General features: G+C 41.3%; 3 protein-coding genes across 3 annotated transcripts; 2 read left to right on the top strand and 1 right to left on the bottom strand.

The window, feature by feature from the left end:
- Nucleotides 1–5,282, bottom strand: LOC119660119. The gene is made up of 3 exons (XM_038068513.1): nucleotides 5,085–5,282; nucleotides 291–715; nucleotides 1–227 (listed from the first exon to the last, which is right to left on the bottom strand). The coding sequence occupies exons 1-3, from the start codon at nucleotides 5,171–5,173 to the stop codon at nucleotides 49–51; spliced, it is 693 nt and encodes a 230-aa protein (XP_037924441.1). The 5' UTR covers nucleotides 5,174–5,282; the 3' UTR covers nucleotides 1–48.
- Nucleotides 5,283–5,322: 40 nt separating this feature from the next.
- LOC119660120 (COMM domain-containing protein 2) lies at nucleotides 5,323–11,504 on the top strand. Its single transcript, XM_038068514.1, has 6 exons — nucleotides 5,323–5,434; nucleotides 10,132–10,218; nucleotides 10,302–10,379; nucleotides 10,450–10,532; nucleotides 10,864–11,034; nucleotides 11,151–11,504. The coding sequence occupies exons 2-6, from the start codon at nucleotides 10,155–10,157 to the stop codon at nucleotides 11,409–11,411; spliced, it is 657 nt and encodes a 218-aa protein (XP_037924442.1). The 5' UTR covers nucleotides 5,323–5,434; nucleotides 10,132–10,154; the 3' UTR covers nucleotides 11,412–11,504.
- Nucleotides 11,505–16,834: 5,330 nt separating this feature from the next.
- LOC119658714 (opsin-1-like) lies at nucleotides 16,835–18,380 on the top strand. The gene is made up of 2 exons (XM_038066333.1): nucleotides 16,835–16,992; nucleotides 17,053–18,380. Exon 2 carries the CDS (start codon nucleotides 17,122–17,124, stop codon nucleotides 18,229–18,231), a length of 1,110 nt encoding a protein of 369 aa, XP_037922261.1. The 5' UTR covers nucleotides 16,835–16,992; nucleotides 17,053–17,121; the 3' UTR covers nucleotides 18,232–18,380.
- Nucleotides 18,381–20,258: the final 1,878 nt, after the last annotated feature.

Genomic DNA, 20,258 nt, shown 5'->3' with positions numbered 1-20,258 from the left:
TTGTTTAATTCCTGAACAGACAAATATATTTGACCAAAAACAGACAAATTACATATACAAATGTGATTGTTCCTTAGCTCTTGCCACAAACTTCCGGTCACATGGCAAATCGATGCCATGTAGTAATTTCAAAATTGGTTCTGTTGAAACGGCGTCAAGATCCTCCGAGTCAATATACGCGACATACGATGATATCGACAAATTTTTATGGTATCTCCAATAAGCAGCTAAAATTTATCGTTCATTTTCATTGGAATGAAATGTAAAATTTATAATTCATCATGTCTTACCTCCTGCACTCACTCCAGTGATAAAATTTGGTGCTTCCAACTCTTTGATATCCTCCATTTCGGAATTGATTCCACGGATAAAAACGAAACTTTTAACATCACTCCAATCTATTCCTTTGTACAGTACTTGTGGCTGTATTGAGATGGTTATCACACGTTTGGCTATTTGAAGCCAATTTTGGAGTAATTCTGTTGTCAATCCACTCAAATTTAGATCGTTCTCTTCAGAAATATAAACAACTTTTGTATCTGTGAGAAGGTAAACTGCGCCAGATCCTCCGACTAGTTTACAGATTGGAGTTTTATCTTTTAATATTGCTGTGTTTACAAATTCAGAAATGCGTGATCCCTCGATGACAACGAATAGTTCAATTTCTTTTGGATAGGATTCTTTGCCGTCTTCAGTAAGCCAATGCCATTCCAGACTAAGGAGAATAAACAATGTTCAGATTTTAAAATACACAAGATTCATGCATAAGGAGATAATATTACAGTAATATTGACCCATTTCAAAGGATCAGAATCGTCCTGAACAATTACCGAATTTATAAGCAGAGATCAGCCCTAAATGAATCACAGCTTTTAGACAACAACAGAAACAATTGAGTGAACTATTCTAAGAGAATTTGTAAAATAGAAGAATACTTCAAGCAAACAAATGACAGATACTTTTATCCTGTTTCTTTGAAGATTATATTTTTAATTATTAAAGGGGTTACCGGACTAGTAATTATTGGTATATTGTGCAATGGAGAAGATGGAGAGACAGTAATTGTCTAATAGATCCCTATGTGGAGCACCATCATTGCCAATAGCTCTTGCCTTCTGCAGTCTTGAAGTTCGAATCGGGTTCAGGGCTCAATCCGACTGTGAAACTGGTCCGATTTCATGGGAAAATGACAACAATATTCCAGGTGAAGATATACGTCATTTTATTGCAACAGGAGAATGTTTGCGGCAAAAATTGGTGGGTATACAACATACCATGCAACTTAAGATCTTGACGAGTGAAGATCGTGTGATGAGCGATTGGATAAAGGTTGAATTTTCAAACCACGACCCCTCCGAGGGGTTTAAAGTTTATGGAGAGGGGTCTCCCCTTTTCAAATCAGATGAAAATTCATTACTTTGGTCCCCTTAAAAAACTATGGATCATCAAAGTGGTTTTTTTCGATATCAGCAAGGTAGTTTGAAAGTTTAACCCTTGCCAGAAAGGGGGAGAGGAGGATTAAAAAGTAGGCGCGGGACTCCCTCCTTAAAAAATGATGACCTTTCAATGTGGGGCTATTTTCATGTTAAAACGTTTGGGCTTAACTTCGAACCCCAGCCCTGCAGGAGTAAAGAAAGGTATGAAGGGAGAAGCAGGAGGTCTTCTCAAAAACCCGTTAAGAAATCGGGGCAGTAACCCCGCTTAATGGTAAAATTTGATTTACCAGCCCCGCCCCTGAAAGAGGGGATAAAGAGAGCTTGTTAGAGGAAGGGAATGCCTCACATTTTTAGTCTTGTTGGTAGAGCAACCGTCGTCACGATTTGCAAGGGCGGCCCTTTCTATAACCCTCCTTGCGCATCGTGATGATCATTGCTCTACCAGTAAGCTTATCAATAATAAGAAAATAGTCCCTATCCGGGCGCCGTAACTTTTCAACGAGGGAGATTAGGTTGACAGGTAAGCCTGGCTAAGAGTTGGGCAAAATAAAAATTATGATTATGATTGCGATTATAATCAGAAATGAGCGTGATTTTGTGATTACATGATTGTAATCATAATCACAGGCCATGATTACGTTTGCAATCATATAATCATGAAATCATAATCACCGCAATCATAATTATGGAAGTAGTTACCATTACGATCGATGTTTTTTTGGGATTTGTGCAGTTGCTAACTGCTGGCAAAACCATAGGTCAGGATTGGACGAATAAGAGTTTTGTATAAAAGGGTTTGGTGGCAGAGAACAGGGCTCGAGATGAGAGGAGGTTTCTTAAGGCAGCTGAGGTCTTACAAGCATTGGCTGTAACAGATCTGACGTGAAGGTTGGATTTAAGCTTGTTGTTGAGAGGGATTCCCTGGTATTTAATTTTTGGTTTCGGCTTGAGCGTGTGGTTGGTAATGCGTAAATGCAGGTCTTTACATTCTGGCACTGTGCGCCAGTGACACTTCCCGCTGGGGTTTCTAAAGCAAATAACCTCAGACTTAAGGAAATTAAAGGTGAGGGCCCACCGGTTGAAATAAGCGATGACCCTATTGGTTAGGAGTTCGAGAGGGAGAGAAGCTAGTGAGGGCCTGAGACATCAGCGAAGAGGATCCCTCCTGATGCGGGGGAACCATTGTCGTTGGGGGAAAAGGGCGGGTCAGGGGCGATGGAGCGAAGTCCATCGGAACGCACGTGGAAGTTCTCTTGGAGATGAAGTCTCCGAGGATTCTGAATAAGAGGAGGGAGAAATTGGACTGAATTACTTTGTAGAGCAAGCCATATTTCCAAACTGAATCAAATGCCTTTTCGAGGTCTAATGCGTAGGCTACGGTGCAATGCCTATTTTCCAAGTGATTGAGGATATGGTCTTGCAAATGCAGGATTGCCTGCTCGTTGGATCTGAGGTTTTCGAAGCCGAATTGATTAAGAGGAAGTAGTGTCTATTGAGGTGACTTAGGCGAACGGGCCTGTTCTGACTATATCATCCGGGTAGCTGGGCGAAAAGGGGCAAAGGTCGTTCCAAGCTCCACCTTTTATCGTTGACAGTAGTAGCGACCACCGAGGTGGGGTCCGTTGGCGATTTGGCTCTGAATAAGTGGCTAAAGTAGTCTACGCAAGCAGATATTTTTTCCTCAGGGGAGTGGCACTGGAGATTACTTATTTGTATCGGGTTGTAGTTGACGTTAAGAGAAGATTTTTTTCTTCCAACCAACCGATTAATTATTGAGAAAACAGGTTTGAGGGATTTGAGGAGTTTTTTGTAAGATGCATTCAGTTCGGACCGAATAGTTCCATTGATTTTGCTGAAGAGGCCTTTGATAATCTCAGAGAGGAGACGGTAGTCAGGCTTTGATAATCTCGGAGAGGAGACGGTAGTCAGCGTTGCATCTGTTCTGTAACCGGTGAAATAATCGTTTCCTGCGCTGTAGCTGTAGTAATCTGTTTTTATTGCGAACTAAGTGGAGGGTTGAGGAGGAAAGGCCCCCGTATTTGTAGTTACCAAGTTCTTTAACTGGAATGTGTTTGTCAATTGTAGTTTCGAGGGCAGAGTTGACTTTCCGGATGTATGAATCTAGCTCAGCATTACAGTGGATCCGCGATTTGCACTGGCTAAGTCGCGTTGGAAATCGTCCCAATTTGTCAGATTGAAGGATCTGCATTTATGCGGATGGTGGAGTGAAGGGAGAATTTACTGTAGACGCAGAGAGAGACTGAGGACAGCTAGTAACACATGCTGAGAGAATGGACGAGATTATAAAGCCGTCTAGGAAAGAAGACCCACGAGGAAAAGATGACACTCCAGCGTTAATGATGTCCGCGCTAAGGAATGGGCCTGACTGAAACCAATCGAAGAGCACTTGCCGTTTCCGTTGTTAACTGAGTAGCTCCAAGATACATGCCTCGCGTTGAGGTAACCGCCGAGGATGAAGGCATCGAAACTGGCCGCGATTGCCCAGAGTTCGGCCAGAATGGGAGTGGTGTGACGGCCTGTGCCGCCCAGGAAGCAGAGAGAGCCGATTAGGACTCTTGGAGGACGCTTCCACCCCTAAATTGAGATCTGAGTACTGCTAATAGGCAGTTTGATGCCAGTGCAGCCGATGGGATGCTGTTTGCCCTAAGTCCCGCTTTGACTAGTATGGCCCTGCCTCTGCCCGCGTTGTTGTGAAAGGTAATGTAACCGGGAGCATATAGTTTTACGTTGGGGGCTTTCCCCAGCCTGGTTTCGTTTAGGAGAGCGAGGTTAGGATCCGAATCCTCGAGGAGATTGTGGAGAGCGAAACGTTTGTCTTTACGAATGAACGAATTAGTGCTAAGTGTGAGTACCCTCTGTCTAGCAATTTGAAGAGGAATTGTAAGTACGCTTCGGGTTTGTCTTCAGTGTGATAGAAGTCAAAGATTGTGTTCCACAGAGAGGAGAATGACATATTGAATAGAGACCTGGCTTCCATGAAGAAGCCCCTGGGAATGAAAGAATGTGGAGTTGATAAAGAGCTAAAGATTTCAGGTGTTGCTCGACCACTGGCCACCGCGGCAAAAGACAGGGTCAGGTTGAGAGACACTAACAGACGAGGGTCTATCAACGTTAGGGAAGAAAGGAGCAGATCGGGGGTGCCAGATGCTTTTGGGCCTCTCTTCGCGCTGGATTGATTTCAGCCTACGGGGGCACTTAGAGAAGTTGGCAGGGTGACCTAGTTGGCCACAGTTTGCACATTTGAGGGGCGCCGCCGACTCCTTTTCGACGTTGTCTTCTACATTCGAACGAGGGCAGTCACTGAAGGCGTGTGGGCCCGCGCACTTCACGCATCTGGGATCGTATCCGCAGTGTGAAGAGACATGGCCAAATTGTTGGCAATTGAAACATTTTGTGAAGTCCGTGGCGTGATTACATATTATATTCACTCCAGCGAACCACTATGACTTGGGATTCATCGAAACGATTTTCTGGTTACTATTCATAAAGAAAGTATTGTCACAGTGATAAACACTATGAAGGATTAGGCAGATGAACAGCGAAGCACTTGCAAGGTTGGATTTTCATGTAAACAACTTATGTTGCACTTATTTGAGAAAAATAGGACACTTTATATGAAAAACTCACGTAGGAGCTGGTCTTGGTTCTTCCTCCAATTCCGATAGTCCATCCCAGAAAGCGCGAGACGTTGGCTCAAGAATTTCACCGAAATCCATTCTAAATCTTTCTAGCAGTGACTGGCGAAAAATCAACAAATACCGGCCAAAATGTTGCTTGGTTAGATGACAGTTGACATTTAGGTCGATATCTTAGCTGTCAACTTTGGTTGTTTACGCGATATTCAGCTATAATAAATGCCGCTGAATAAATTGCGCTTAGTTGGGCATATGTTGTGAATGTCAAAATATTGAGTTGAGTCATTGTGATGTCGGTGGTTTGTTTATAAACATTTCTTGGGACTCTTAAGGAGAAAATAGGTATTGAACTTTGTTAAATTGTAAACTTTTATAATTTCTACACACACATTGCGGAATTTGATTAAGCAGAATATTATTAGGCCGCCTAATAATTGAAATAATTCATGGTTATATTGAGCTTGCTATGTCCGCCTGCTTGATTGATTTGTATATCCTCCAGGGAATTTCCCGCTCAAATATGTATGTCTAGCTGTCTTCAAATGGCGGGGTCTATTAATGTCTGGTGGACCTCCGTAGCAGTCTTAATTTATGAAGGTAATTTTTCGCGTGTGGTCCAGGTTTTTGGTTTTCAACCTTTCTTATGGAGTATTCTTCTAGCCATAGTATTCGCCAAACCTGTGTATGCCAGCTTGTGTAGATTTTAAAGCAAAGTACCTCTGATGACCACCAAGGTCAATTTCCTGATGGTGTGCTTGAACACCAGGTTAAATCACTTGTTCTTTTGAGTCTGATTATATGATTGTTTGCTTTAGATTCCCATTTAGCCATTGTTCCATTATGGCTTTATCAATTTTACTAGTTTGACTGAAACTATTATATGCGGGGCATAGTGCGTTAATTATGCCTACGTGATATCAAGGACTTCTCTAGATGCTTGCACCTTTCTACTGTTCTGTGCCAAATGCTCTTGGGGAACTCGCTCGTCACCAATCTCTGGAGAGTTTGATCCTCCGTCATGAACTGTAACCCTTTTTTAATGTGTAACCTACTCATTGCTATTCCCACCTTCTGATCGCATCGCCCACTGGTAACTGACCTGTGCGTCAATGAGCGTACACCGATGACAAGTGTTTGAAGATTTGGAGGTTTTGACTAGCATGTACTACTCCCATATACCAAGAATCATATCAGAAAGAATATTAGCACAGAACAGTCACACTTGATCTTGGTGTTAATATAACTGCATTTGCACATTTTAGGCAAGGCAGCGATGGCGGATCTAACACTGTTTAAAGATCGAATGACTTCAAGTTCGGCAGAAACCACGATTCCTAGATATACAAATTTATCCATGCCTTCATGTTCTGCCCAAATGCAGATAGGGAGAGTGCGATGACTCGTTCGAGTGAGAACCTTGGTTTTGGTGGCATTTATCTTCACTTCGACTATACTTGTTATAATTGCCTCTCTTGACTCACGACTCGGTGAGAGAGCAAAATGATATTATCAGCGTAGTTGAGGTGCTTGATTAAAAGGTCGTAGTCCATTGAATTCCTTCATGTCCTCCAGACAAAAAAAAATATGAAGAACTTTATCAATAACAAGAAGAAGTAATATCGGTGGAACCTGGTGATTCTAAAATTCCTCTGAGCAGTTACCTCGGTGCAGCACGTGACATTTTGTGCCATCATAGGTATGTAGAGCACGCCAGATATACTATCTGCTCACATTGTCGAAATCGATGCATTGCTAACCAAGCGAAAATAAGAACTCCCCGTAATTGCAAAATCATCCCTAGGGTGTTGATGTGGACAATGCAGAGCGGAAACAAGCCTGCTTTCTGTCGAACAATGACTATTTTCGGCATTATATTTGCGTCCACAAGGAGCGCGCAGATACCCCTTCAACTATCGCACTCAAAACCTTTCTTTGGAATTTTAACGATTACTTCCTTCTAGTACTCTCTGGGAAAGATCTCTCGTATGAGTAGAGTTAGCAAATCTGCAGAAACTGCCGTAGTAGCGATGAGTTACTCCGCGGGGAGACTGCACTGATAGCCGAGGTGATTTCTCTTCTGGAAAAATCGGTATAATTATGTTAAGGTGATAAAAGACCATGTTTGATGGCGGCCCAATGCTCATCAATATTTTCAGAGGGTGTCTGCCATCCGACCAGTAAGATAGCTCTCCCATATATCATAGAAGCGGTTGTGGTTGAACTTGTGGGATCGAAGCTCTCCAACTCTGCGTGAAATGGCGGACGCAACACGCAAGCGAAAACAAACATTAGATGGTGATTCCTTTCGAGCTTGGTATCAGCGACTCTATTGTTAAGCACAACCAGAAGAAAACTACTACTTCTACTGTTGAACGCTGTGGTCAATCTTATTGTTCATGCGGTGTCGACTAGTTGAAACTCAACTGATCTTATGGCAAGGTCTGTACTCGAATACCACCAATGATGAGGCGGTGAAAGTTGTAGAAATTCAAGAACCTCCCCCCATTATCGTAGCGGTTACCACCGTGTTTCATCATCACATGTCCGAGCAAAGTGTTATCAGATCCGATCACAATGACAATGTCACCTTTAGGAAGCCTCCCTGAACTGCGTTGAATTGCTCGTAGAAAGCATCCTTCTCTACTATATCGGAAGCCTCCGCTGGTGTGTAGAATTGTACAATTGTGATGCTCCTTAACCTGAACCGGAATCTGGCAGTTAGAAATCTGTCAGAGAACAGCTTCCAGGTCAAGACAGCGCGCCTTGCGGTAGAAGTCAGAAGCAATCCGACACCGGATTCGCGTCTGCTACCACTTGGTTTTCCAGGAAGGAGCAAGAGGAGTACTCTTCAGAGTCCCACTATATCTATCGCTTAGGCCCAGAATGCCTACCACCAATCATAATCCGTTTTTAATAGCCAAAGGTCGTTGCCGTCAGGTCAGTCTTTATCCGAGGCGTTGTTGATGTTTCGGTAATAATAAAATTTTAAAATTAGCAAATTACTGGCTCACAAATTTCTACCCTTTTTAGTCGCCTCCTTACGACAAGGAGAGAAGAATTGTCACGAGGTGCACACTGCATTGAACTGCATTGAACTTCCTGAGCTCGAGCGCGTCAGGCTCGCTATTACTTGTAGCGGTGAATAAAGCCTTCAATCTTTTCCATTCATCGATCGGCTACGCGAATCTTCAACTATTGCAGATATTGTAACACCTCTTAGGGCCCTGCGTAGCATTCGAGAAAAGATCATTTTTGATGGCATCCCAATGCCCATCGATATTTTTAGAGAGTTGCTCAGGGTATCTGCCATCCAATCAGCAAGATAGTTCTTCCATATATCATATAAGTGGTCAATGTTGACCTTGTGGGATCAAAGCTCTCCAACTTTGCGTGAAACAGCGGACGCAACACGCAAGCGAAAATGTACAAACATTAGATTGTGATCCTTTACGAGGTCGTTGTCAGCGCCTTTCGTGCTAAGCACAACCAGAAAAAAACTGCTTAATTTGCTGTTGGTCGCAAAGTGGTTAATTTGATTGCTCACTCGGTGTCGGTCAGTTGAAATCCCACTGGTCTTGTGGTAAATGCATGTTTGAACAATATACCATCAATGACGTGGCAGTGGAAGCCGTGGAAATCCACAAACCTTCAACCATTATCATTACGGTCACCGTGCTTCTTCATCACATGGCTGCGCAAGGTGTTGTCAGAGCCCACCTTGACGTTCAGTTCACCCATCACCATCACAATGACACCTTCAGAAAGCCTCTCCTGAACTACGTGTAATTGTTCTTTGAAAATCTCCGTCGGGGCATAGCACAGTACAATCGTGATGCTCCTTAACTTGGATCGGGATCTTACAGTCAAAATCATGTCAAAAACCGACTTCCAGACTACCTTGCGGTAGTTGTGAATAATAATCCAACATTGGATTCGCAGGACATTGCCGCGCGAGGTAGATGAGTACTATTCAGAGTCTCTCTATCTTCCTTTGCTTAGGTTCAGAATGTCCAAAAGCTGGAACCGAGCATTTTGGCCCAGTGGGTTCTTTAATCGCGTTTTTGTGTGGATTTGATTAGCAAGACAGTACATCGTGGAAAAAGATAGGCAGGATGTTAAAATTAACGTTCGATTCGGTAACTAGTGAGCCAGAAACTTCACCCTCATTCGTTCGCTGATCTAAATTGCTACACCGTGATCTGATGGATGAAGTTTCCCATTGTTCTTGTTATGGGTATTGTTGCACCTACACACTGATGTATGCGGATGTAGAGCAACTTGTTGAAAAGTTGAATCACCGCTCTTCATGAAGTATGATCTGCTGATGAATCTGAATAAAGCAGACTTTTAAGGGGCGACCTCAATGAAACAACCACTCATCCCTCATCCTGTCAAAGGTGACAACCTGCAACTCGCACCAATGCTATTAGCCAACGATGGCCTGCATTGTTTCATGATTGGTTCATGCGTTAAATGTTAAGTTAAGTTAAATGAAAAGGCGTTCCACAATTGGCATTCTTTATGATCGACCCATCAACGAAAGTCCCAAATTCAAAATCTACCGCAGTATCATTTACCCTGTTTCTCTCTATGGTACTGAGTGCCTAATGATTACCAAAGTCAATGAACGTCACCTTGCGGTAAAACTATTGCATTGGATCAGTTGCATCCGAAATGAGGAGCTCCGTAATATGCGGTTGCGCCCACTATGGAAAAATTGCAAGGTATGGTCATGTAATTCGTGCTGACGAAAACTCAGATTGGTCTGAATATCAAAGTTGATAGGAAATAACCAGTCGACTCGCCTCTTTTGTGCTGAGTCGACTCACTTACATCAATGGATTGAGTAGACTCACTCATGAGTTGTCCATCCCTAGTTAGGACATAGGTATTAGGCTGTTATGGCACAATTTCAAGTTTATTTCATGTAGCAATAACCTCAATAAAGCGAGTGCATTCCTCATACTTTTGAGTGAAAATATTAAATTAAATATTGAATCACAACTTTGTTAAGTTAATTATCTTTAAATATGCTTTAGTTTTCAGTAATTAGGAAGCTGCCATGGCGGTACTACGAAACGAGCAACGTGAGCATCTAAAAATTCTAAGAGAAAAATCGCCAGAAGGTAATATTCCTGTCCAATGTCCCTTAAATTATTATCCCCGCTTTGATTAAGTCTGAATCTTATTAATGTATTTCTCCATTCAGCTGTGGTTGATTTATGCAAGCTAGCTATTGACTATCTGAACAATGGGCCAAACGAAAAGAAATATTCTGCCGTCGCTAGTAAGTAGTATACATAATTTTTCATTTATAACTTTTGAGATATTCAAACCATCACTGTTTCCTTTGCTAGAAAAGCTGAATACATCTCAAGATTTGGTGCAACCAACAATTGAAGCCTTAGTTTGTTTGCTAATAGATGCAACAAAGTCTAGTGTAAGTACATATATACATGTACATAATATTGTCAGCACTAAGCCGAAATTATGAACCTGTTAAAATGACTAAACTGTGAAGGTATCCTTTCATGATTTAGTGTTTAAGATCAGCTAATTTTAAAGATTTTTGAAAACGGCACAGTATTTGATTCCTAAGCAGAAGATAAGATGAATATTCACTAAACTCTGATTAAAGGGGATCAATAGGAAGTGAATTAATTCATATAAGTGAAATTGATAAAAAGCTTGTTCATGGTTTTGGCGATGCACTACAAATATTCTGTAACTAGGAAGTTTTATAATAAGAACTTCTGACTTTCCATTATTAGGTAAGCGAAGCAGATTTTGAAAATTTGAAGACATCTGGCTTCTCTTTAGACCAAATATCTATTCTATGGCAATTTGTATCCAGTAAGCGAATATTTGTCGAAAACATATTGAGAGCAACAAGTCCAAGAGAGTTTCGATTTCGTGATCTGGAATGGAGGCTTGATGGAAAGGTAAAACAAATTTCAAATACATAAGTCTTCATTTAAGGAAAATTAAATAAACTATTCCCCTTCATATTATATCTTTTCGTCGTTAATTTTTATCTACTTTTCCTTTCTTTTTACAGATTGCTTCCCGAAGTCTTTTGTACCAGGCGAATCCCATCATCATTATAAAACTTCATTTGGATACTGAACAAGTAAGTGAACATCGTAGTGTTTTAGGAGCAAAACGTGATGAATCAAAAAAGAAATATGAAACGGCCAAACAATTTCTTCTACAAACTGATCCAAATAATTTAGTCCACATTATTGATGTTTTGGAACGGGCATTGTTGGAATCGAAAACACATCGAATGCGAGATATGTTAAAGGCACTACATGTGTGAATTTATTAATGTAGTTGATTATGATGATTCTGTACGGTACGTGGAAGACGCGCCAAAATACAGTAAATAGAAGATGAATAATATTACTTGAAGTAAGAAACGTTATTGTTCTTTTTCGGGATTTTCTCCTGTTGTCTATTCACTTCTTTGTGAACATCCACATCGCCTCCTTTTCTTTTCTGTTATTTTCTTTTTCTATTCACTTTTCAATGAGGTTGTGGTTCAGGTTCATTGTCATCAGACAACCCTGTGCAAAAGATTACCCTACAGCAAAACAAGGAGGAACTCAAACATCCATAACTCAACGAAATCGAGGAACTGACGATCAACTAACTCTTCCATTGGAACGACGTTTTGATCGATTACTTCCCTGTGATTGAATTGTGAGTCGCGGGCAAACAAAGCAATTTCAGCGATGATGAGTGGTTTCACGGCGTCCTTGAGTTTCTATGTTCACAAATTAAAGCTAGACGCACTTGCAACAATACGATATCTGGACGAAAATCAACATGGTTATCTTCAACTGCACCCGATGCCAGCAGATGCAATGGACGTACGTGAGGCAATAGTCTCCACAAAAATTCCCGCTACAGAAGAGAGATGACTTATTTGACTAACGTCGGTTGGTCTTTGTCCTCATGGAATGGTTGAGGAGCGAGGGCCAATCTTGATTGTTGCAACCAATCACCTTGCTCCCGAGCCTCATTGAACCACCTGGAAATCATACCGTGGCCATATGCTTCTCCTTCATTCCTTACTTCCCTGAAAGCATCTCAGTGTTTGCAGCCTTGAATCCGGTGTCTGTCTCCCATTCCGTCCAAAACTACTTCCCGAAGTTTAATTCCGAAAGCCACTTTTCCCCCGAAAGGAGTAGGCCCCCGTCAAACACAAATGTTAACTTTCTTTTGCGAAGAAAAAAATTGGCAAAAAATTATTGTCGCCAGTTGGATTATGTGTTCAAATTATTAAGCAAATCAGCTCGGCCACTTACACGGCCTTTGTTACTTTTTTTTTTTATATAATCCTAAGAATAAATAGCGAAAATAAAGTTTTCCGAACCAACTAAGTTGATAGCATAGTCTCTACAGCAATCCAACGGGACCATTCTCTCAAAATTTTAGTTTCTCATATTTAGGGCTTGGCGTATAGTTTTTTTACGTTTCTACTTTTGATCATTTTTTTTTTAAATTTTTATTTCATTTATAACTTTAAGGCATTTATTTCATTTATTTCAACTGGGATGCATACTGAAATATTAGTACGTTGTCTGTCTTTCTTTTCCATTTTTGCTCTGCTGTGACATGGCCCTGTTAACCGTACGCTTATGTGAAAAGAAACTAGAATTCGAGGAACTTAATGCTATCGTTGTCTTCGCGAAAAAACAATTTCTTCGATGTATTAAGGTGAATTATCGAATCTCCGAAATTGAAAGTAATTGTCGTCAAAAAAAAGTTTTTCTATCTGATTGAGACGGGCAAGGGAATCTTGCTTCATTTTCCCCTTCCTTCTTTTCTGCAGGAAATCAAATTTCTCCATTGGACTGCGTGAGCCTATGAAACTTCATCCTTCAGAGCAGACGCCAGTGGACGCCAAATGCTAGGTTTGGTCGTTCTTCTTTGGAGAGGTCGGGCCGATTCTGCGTTTGTTGACTTTTACAGTATGTCTCTTCAAAGATAAGTTGGAAAGCATATGATCTTCAGGTATCAAGGCCACCTGATGCTTACTCGGGGATTTCCAGTTGAACGGAGGAACGTATGATTGATCAACTTGTTTGTACTTCTTCCTCAGCCTTTCTTTCGTTCAGCGGGCTTGACACTCCTGGAACAGTTGCTCCATTTTGCTCGGTCATAGGCTTGTTCTGGATGTAGTCGAGAGACTAAAATGGTATGGATACGTCGTCAGGCGGATGTCGTTAGACTTAGGACAGCTGCGGTCGGCATAGAATCCGTTGCTATAGTATTAATTAGGCAACCGAGCTTTTGGATCTCACTAAGAAGCTTCCTGTTATTAGCAAAGTTCAGTCTCAGTTGCCAAATTATGTAAATCAAAATAATCCTTATTATGGATGTGTACGTTCAGTAAACCCGGTGTGGTGAAAGCCCCACGTCTTAAAGTCTTTCTACAGCACCGGAGCAATATACAAGATCTCTGATAATGTTCCTGGATATGTTTCCACGTTTCTTGGAGTTGAGATGCACTCCTAAATACTTGACTGTTTGTACCAGATGGAATTCCACCACTAATGAGGTGGGTAACGGGGAGCTGCTATGTCTAACGATCCTAGTAAACAGATTAGTTTTCCTAGTGTTCACCATAAGTCAAAGTTCAGAGTTGCTTTCAAAAGGTTACATCCTTTGTCGGATCTTATGCTCTCCCGCATATGTTTTTGAGCTCGTTTGAACCCATTTCACACAACAGATGAATCAGATTTTAGAGCTTGTTTGAGGAGTGCCCTTGTCATTCTACTTTGTTTCGGCAAATCCAAGTTCCACTATGGTGTATAACCTTTTTTTTGGAGTACCAAGTGGACAGCTCTCCTCAAAAACGCTTCTCATGATACTTGTGACGTCTGAATTGTTTTCTCAATTCCGGAAATGCATTTGAAGCATATCCCTGGGAATCGTAACAGTTCTAGTTTGTATGTTGCCCGATTTGCCTCTCGTGAATCCCGAATTGGAGTTGCTGGAGGTAGATCCCGTGCCCTGTGAGTTGAGGCTTAAGAATACGCTCAAAGTTTTCCTTGCTTGTCGTAAAGGGCGACTAAAGGAATAGGAACCTGTGGGCTAGCAACATACAAGTTTCGAAACTTGGCGACTTGCTCTTAATGATTTTGAGAAAGCTTTCGACAAGGTGAACAGAGGGGGTATTTGGTGTACTCTACGAATAAGGTCCAGTCCGCAGAAACTAATAGCTAGTATCAGAGCGCAAAATGTTACGGGTTGGATCGAGGTAACATTTCAGAGGAATTTGAGGTTCAAAGCGAAGTACGCCAGGGATACATCTTGTCACCGATATTATTTCTTCTTGTTATCGGTGACATTCTTCGTGCTGCCTTTTTTAGGGAACTAGGAGGAATTCAATGTCACGGTTTCTAATCTGACAGACCGTCGTATTCTTCCAATCCGTTGAGCGATGTGATCAGAAGGCGGAAGTGACTCAAGGGCACTTAGCGAAGAACAGTATAGGAGCAGCACGGGCATCTCGTGAACTCTTGGGCGGGAGCTGAAACATACTTTAGCAAACCGCGAACGATAGCGCGATGCGCAATATCCCATCAAATAGTGAAAGCAGTACATACAATCTGTCTTGCAGTCCTGTAGAATAAAAAGGAACGGCTTAGAGGATGGAATCTCTCGTAAATTTCCCTACCTCGGTCGCGCCAACCGAGTTCGCGAGTGTTTGGCTCCGCACACATGGTCGAGTTAAATTGGTTCTAATTTTTCAGTGTCCGTTTAGATGGCTTCACGACTTCCTTCGACATAAATGGATAACATATTTTGGTGCGAATCGTAAACGCACCATGACTTTAGTACATATGATTTTGTACATGATTTGTGAGGACTCAAATATTCAAAGAACTAGACCCATTTTTCCAAGCATATCTAGTATAGACATGTCAATGGCACTGAAGTTAGATGCCAGCAAACTGACGTAGCCAACTTTCGCTATTATTCTGATTTTAGGATAGTTCTGCTTGTGTTCATCCTCAACCTGGGATTTATTACTCCCAGAAACGGTTGGTTGAGTTGATTTCTGGCACGGAGAAACTCTCTTAATCACAATTGAAGTGTTTTCAATTCCACCGTTTTTTTCCTGTAGTGATTCTTTCTCAGATACCAAGACATCAGTCATAAGAAAGCTTTTATCAATTCCTTCATTATTACTGATGATGATGTATATCATCAACTCATTGTCAATTAATACGCCCACTGCAAGTTTTGGTAACTTTTTCACATGCGGACAATAGTGTGGCCGTTCGTATGTCTACGGCAGGATTTCATTTGTCAATATTTAATCGGTCTAACAGGGAATTGAGTGAAAATGTGATAAAACGTGAGGCATGCAGTAAATCAAATGTTTTCCGTTACTATAGCACGGTACGTTTAAAATAAGCTGTGAACTATTTTCTCAGAATGTAGTTATGTTCACTACTCGTCTAAGGATGTGAATACGGATCGCTTGCCTACGGACAAGTAGTACTTGCGTACGGGCAAGTGTGTGAAGTAACTTTATTCAACTACCATAGACAGATTTTTTGGTTATATCGACATGATTTTGCAACACTAGATGGTTGCCATTGATCCCTACGTGGTGCATAGTGCGCCATTGTTATAGTACCTGTCAATGAGTTCCAGCTTTCTCCAGGATTTTCCTAGAAGCTTACTCTTCTTCTCTACTGTTCTACGACACGTCTTTCTAACTCAACTAATTCGCCAACTATCCTGGGATAATAAGTCGTAATAGCAGCAAGGGACGTTGTAAGGAGACAAATAAAAACCAATATTTGGTCTTAGTTCAATTGATCTGTATATGAAATAGACGGATTGAGCCTGCCTTCATATTTGAAAGTAGATGTCTATATTTCATTTGAGTCTATACCATCGATTTTAAAAGGTCATTTGGGCTTCAGATGCGTTGCATTTCGTTTGACGCCAAATCAGCTCCGTTGGTTGTGCGTCGTGTTAATCTTCTTTTTCTTCTTCAGCCTTTGTCCCGTTCACAAGCGGGGTCGGCTCGTCGTATGAAAACTTGATTTCGGACTACTAGAATATCATCAAGTGCCCCGGCACTTGAATGGAGTCCTTTGAAGGAGATGAAATAAACTGTGAAGAATAATATATAGTTTTTGTGTTATTTGGGAAGTTTTACTTCCCTTTTCCACCAAAAATTGGTAGAAACTTTTTCTGACTTGTTCATCTTCCTCTCACAGGGTAGTTTGGTTAATTGTGTACTAGGAGAAGGATCCTAGATGGTTTGAAATTCAACTCTCCTACTATTGCTATTTGGCCCTAATTGAAAAGAAGTAAGAAAAACATTAGACTACTTGCAAAGATTTCGGGGTTACTAATAGAGCTCCTGATGCAAACTACCAGATGAAAAAAAAAGTTTATTTTGAAATGATATGTGATGATAAGAAGAAAGGAATGTTAGATGAATTGTTTGTCACTTTTCAGGAAGCTTTACAAATGATATAATTCTTAAGCTCCATATTTAGTTTGCTATTTTCATTTTAAAATAATATCAGTGCAATGAAGTGCGAATGTGAGTAGAAGTGGATATGTAAAATCAATACCCGCGAATAAAATATGGTCACTTAGTCTGAAAGAGTTAAACTTAACACCTTGGCCATACTTTGAGAATTATTGATTGTCTTCGCAAGAATATGAATAGAAATCATAATTGGCAAATTGGATTAACCCCGTCTAATAGAAAATGAGTATAAATGCGGTGAGAAAGTTTATATCGGCCACAGTTGCTTGCTGGAAGTGACTACGCCTTGTCCTGGTGCATTCGTTCAATTTTCCTAAAAAATAAGACTGAAGTAGTTCGATCTTGAATCGCTTTTCTTCAGTAGTCAAAGGTAAAATTATTAATCACATTTGAATTGAATTTAAAGTAATTTTTGATTATGTATTTCTAGTATTATTGCAACTAACCCGCCGTCTAGCTTTTATTTTGCTTAAACGGTTGAAAAGTTTGCACCATCAAAATGGTATTGCAGCACATTGGTGAGCCTTCGTTTCAAGCTTATGGAAGCGGAAACTTAACCGTTGTCGACATGGTCACACCGGATATGCAACATTTGGTGAATCCATATTGGAATCAATTCCCTCCGATGAACCCACTTTGGCATGGAATTCTTGGTTTCTTCATGACCGTACTTGGCGTTATGTCCATCAGCGGCAACTTTGTAGTTATCTACATTTTTTCGACAACGAAATCGCTTCGAACACCATCCAATTTGTTCGTAGTGAATTTAGCAATTTCTGACTTTCTGATGATGTGTTGCATGTCACCAGCTATGGTCATTAATTGCTATTACGAAACCTGGGTTCTTGGACCACTCATGTGCCAACTCTATGCCATGTTTGGATCTTTATTCGGATGTGCATCAATCTGGACCATGACAATGATCGCCTTCGACCGATACAATGTCATCGTGAAGGGTATCGCCGGAAAACCACTGACTAACGGGGGAGCATTGGCTCGTGTTGCTGGAATTTGGCTTTTCGCCACCCTCTGGACAGTCGCACCATTGTTCGGATGGAATCGATATGTACCAGAAGGCAACATGACCGCATGTGGAACTGACTACATCACCCGCGAATGGTTGAGCCGATCATACATCCTCATCTATGCTATCTTCGTTTACTATATGCCGCTCTTCCTCATCATCTACTCTTACTACTATATCATCAAAGCTGTATCTGAGCACGAGAAAGCCATGCGAGAACAAGCCAAGAAGATGAACGTAGCTTCTCTCCGATCTGCTGAGGATGCTAACAAGAGTGCTGAAGCGAAATTAGCAAAGGTCGCTCTAGTCACCATCTCCCTATGGTTCATGGCCTGGACTCCATACCTCATTATCAACTATGCCGGTGTCTTCCATACAATGAAACTATCACCATTGAGCACAATCTGGGGATCAGTATTCGCTAAGTGCAACGCAGTCTACAATCCAATTGTGTATGGTATCAGCCATCCAAAATACCGAGCTGCATTGTTCCAGAAATTCCCATGCTTGGAATGTGGAAGTGATCCACAGACAAATGTGCAGGAAACTCAATCACAAACCACACAAGAAAAATCGGCAGCATAAAAGAATTGAACCTGGTCATATGATGCAGATGTGAAAAGTTTACAATGACAATATTTGATCAAGTTTGTTCTCCTGTTTATTGTGAATAATTTTAATTTTATTTTGAAATTTCAATGCGCATTGCGAATAAATCGTGTATTAAAAACAAAGATTTTTTAGTATCCAAATGGAGTAGAACTAGCCTTGCATTAGCCTTGAGTAGAATTTTCTCGCAAGATTAGCCTACTGCGATAGGGTTGCTGCTATTTCGTATCTTCGGTGGCAGGGTATGGAATTGGCTCCTGAAAGAGTTTTGGACCAACTTTTTGGGCTATGCATCTGAAGTTCTTAAACAGGGACGACTGGCGGTTCCTCATAAACTTCATACAACACTTTCTATTGCTTGCAACATAACACCCCAGTATATATCTCGTACTGAAAATGTTTTTCTGATCTGCGAATGAATCCTACAGAAGGGCGACTGACGGTTTGGTCCAGTGCAGAGGCAACTTATCAGATGCTGCCTCACCTCTGCTTTGGGGCCAGCGTTACGGAAAGTTGTTACATCTATACTGGACGGAACCGTCAGTCATCTTTTTTAAGGTTTTATGTGAAACAAACCCTTACTAAATTCGGTTTAATGTCGGTCTGTCTGTCGCATGCATTTTCTTAGAAACGGTTGTTCCTATTGATACGATTTGGCGGAATGGTGAGTAGCGCCGATCCCTTGCTCGTAGTGAGTAGCATCATTCTACGTTGAGCTCAAGAAGGGGTCCTCATACATGCGAAAAAGAGGCGTACATTTTTTCGCCAAATATTGTCATATGGACTGGAGTAGACTCAAATAGGCTAATGAGTAATCTTACTCATTCTGTTATTTGACTTGATATCATAAGAAGATTTACCGATTTTTAGCGCCATGGTGGGAATCTTAACATCTAGTTACAAATATTAGGACCATCAAATTAAACATCAATTCCATCATAGACTTTCCCCGCAGGCACAAGTTTAAATTATTTTTTGTTGGAACATAAACCACGTATAGTGTATTAAGCGAAGACGGCTTTACGGTTTCTTACTAAGGCAGAGGCAAATCGTCAGACGCTGCCTCACCTCTGCCCTGGGAGCAGCGTGACCAAAGCGGCTCGCAGATGTTAAGTGTTCCTTTATATAATTCGCAGAACACAACATAACTACGAATTATATTGAGCGTAAATCCGCCCACACTTTGGACCAAAGCTTGGTCAGGGCTAAACATATTTTTTTTTGAGGATTGCGGGGTCCTAAGTCCACATCCACTTGATGTCGGACCGGACCAAATGGGGAGCAACTTACTCCTTCTTTTTTTGTTCCACCAACCCCTCATTTTTCACAATTCGTCCGCTCCTCATCTGGAGCGATTTTCCATGGCATCGCGAATTCTTCCACACCTGCATTTGGGATTCTCTTCTGGATAGTGGTCAGACAAGTGGTTATCTTGCCAGCAACTGTTATTATTCATCAAGAGCCACAGAAGGAGAAGCCCGAGACGTGTCTATAATTGCGTTACCTAAATGAAATTTGAACATCTTATGTTTCAAGATCCATCGTTGCCTAACATCAAAAGTTTCGATAGTTCTGATGACGATTCATAGCGTTTCCGTTGCGAGCCACGCTGATTCGTTTCCAGAGGACTGGGGTGTCATAGTATTTTACAGTAATTCGTCGACTTTCCTTAGGCAAACGACTTGGCTGTCAAACTGCAGACCTAATGAGTCACATGTGACTTAAATGGCTGACAGGTATTCTCCCCCGATTGTCTGCTCCAAGATGTCAGTAAACAAGTCTGCTCCACTTGAAGAGGACGCTCTATTTGATTTCAGTTAAAGAAGTAGACATTCCAAAGATCACAATCACGAATCCACTTAACTGGTTTGCGTTTGCATAGAGAGATCATTTAAGATTTACATAGATTACAAGCCCTCATTTCCGCAGCAGAACGCATTCCAATGCTCTGTAAGACCTTGCCTAAGCAACGGTAGCAACTTTAGTCCATTTTCCAATTCACC

Source organism: Hermetia illucens, chromosome 6, assembly GCF_905115235.1.
Source record: "Hermetia illucens chromosome 6, iHerIll2.2.curated.20191125, whole genome shotgun sequence".
NCBI lineage: Eukaryota > Metazoa > Arthropoda > Insecta > Diptera > Stratiomyidae > Hermetia > Hermetia illucens.
The sequence above is the reverse complement of the archived record's forward strand: the minus strand, read 5'-3'. Positions and strand labels throughout refer to the sequence as shown.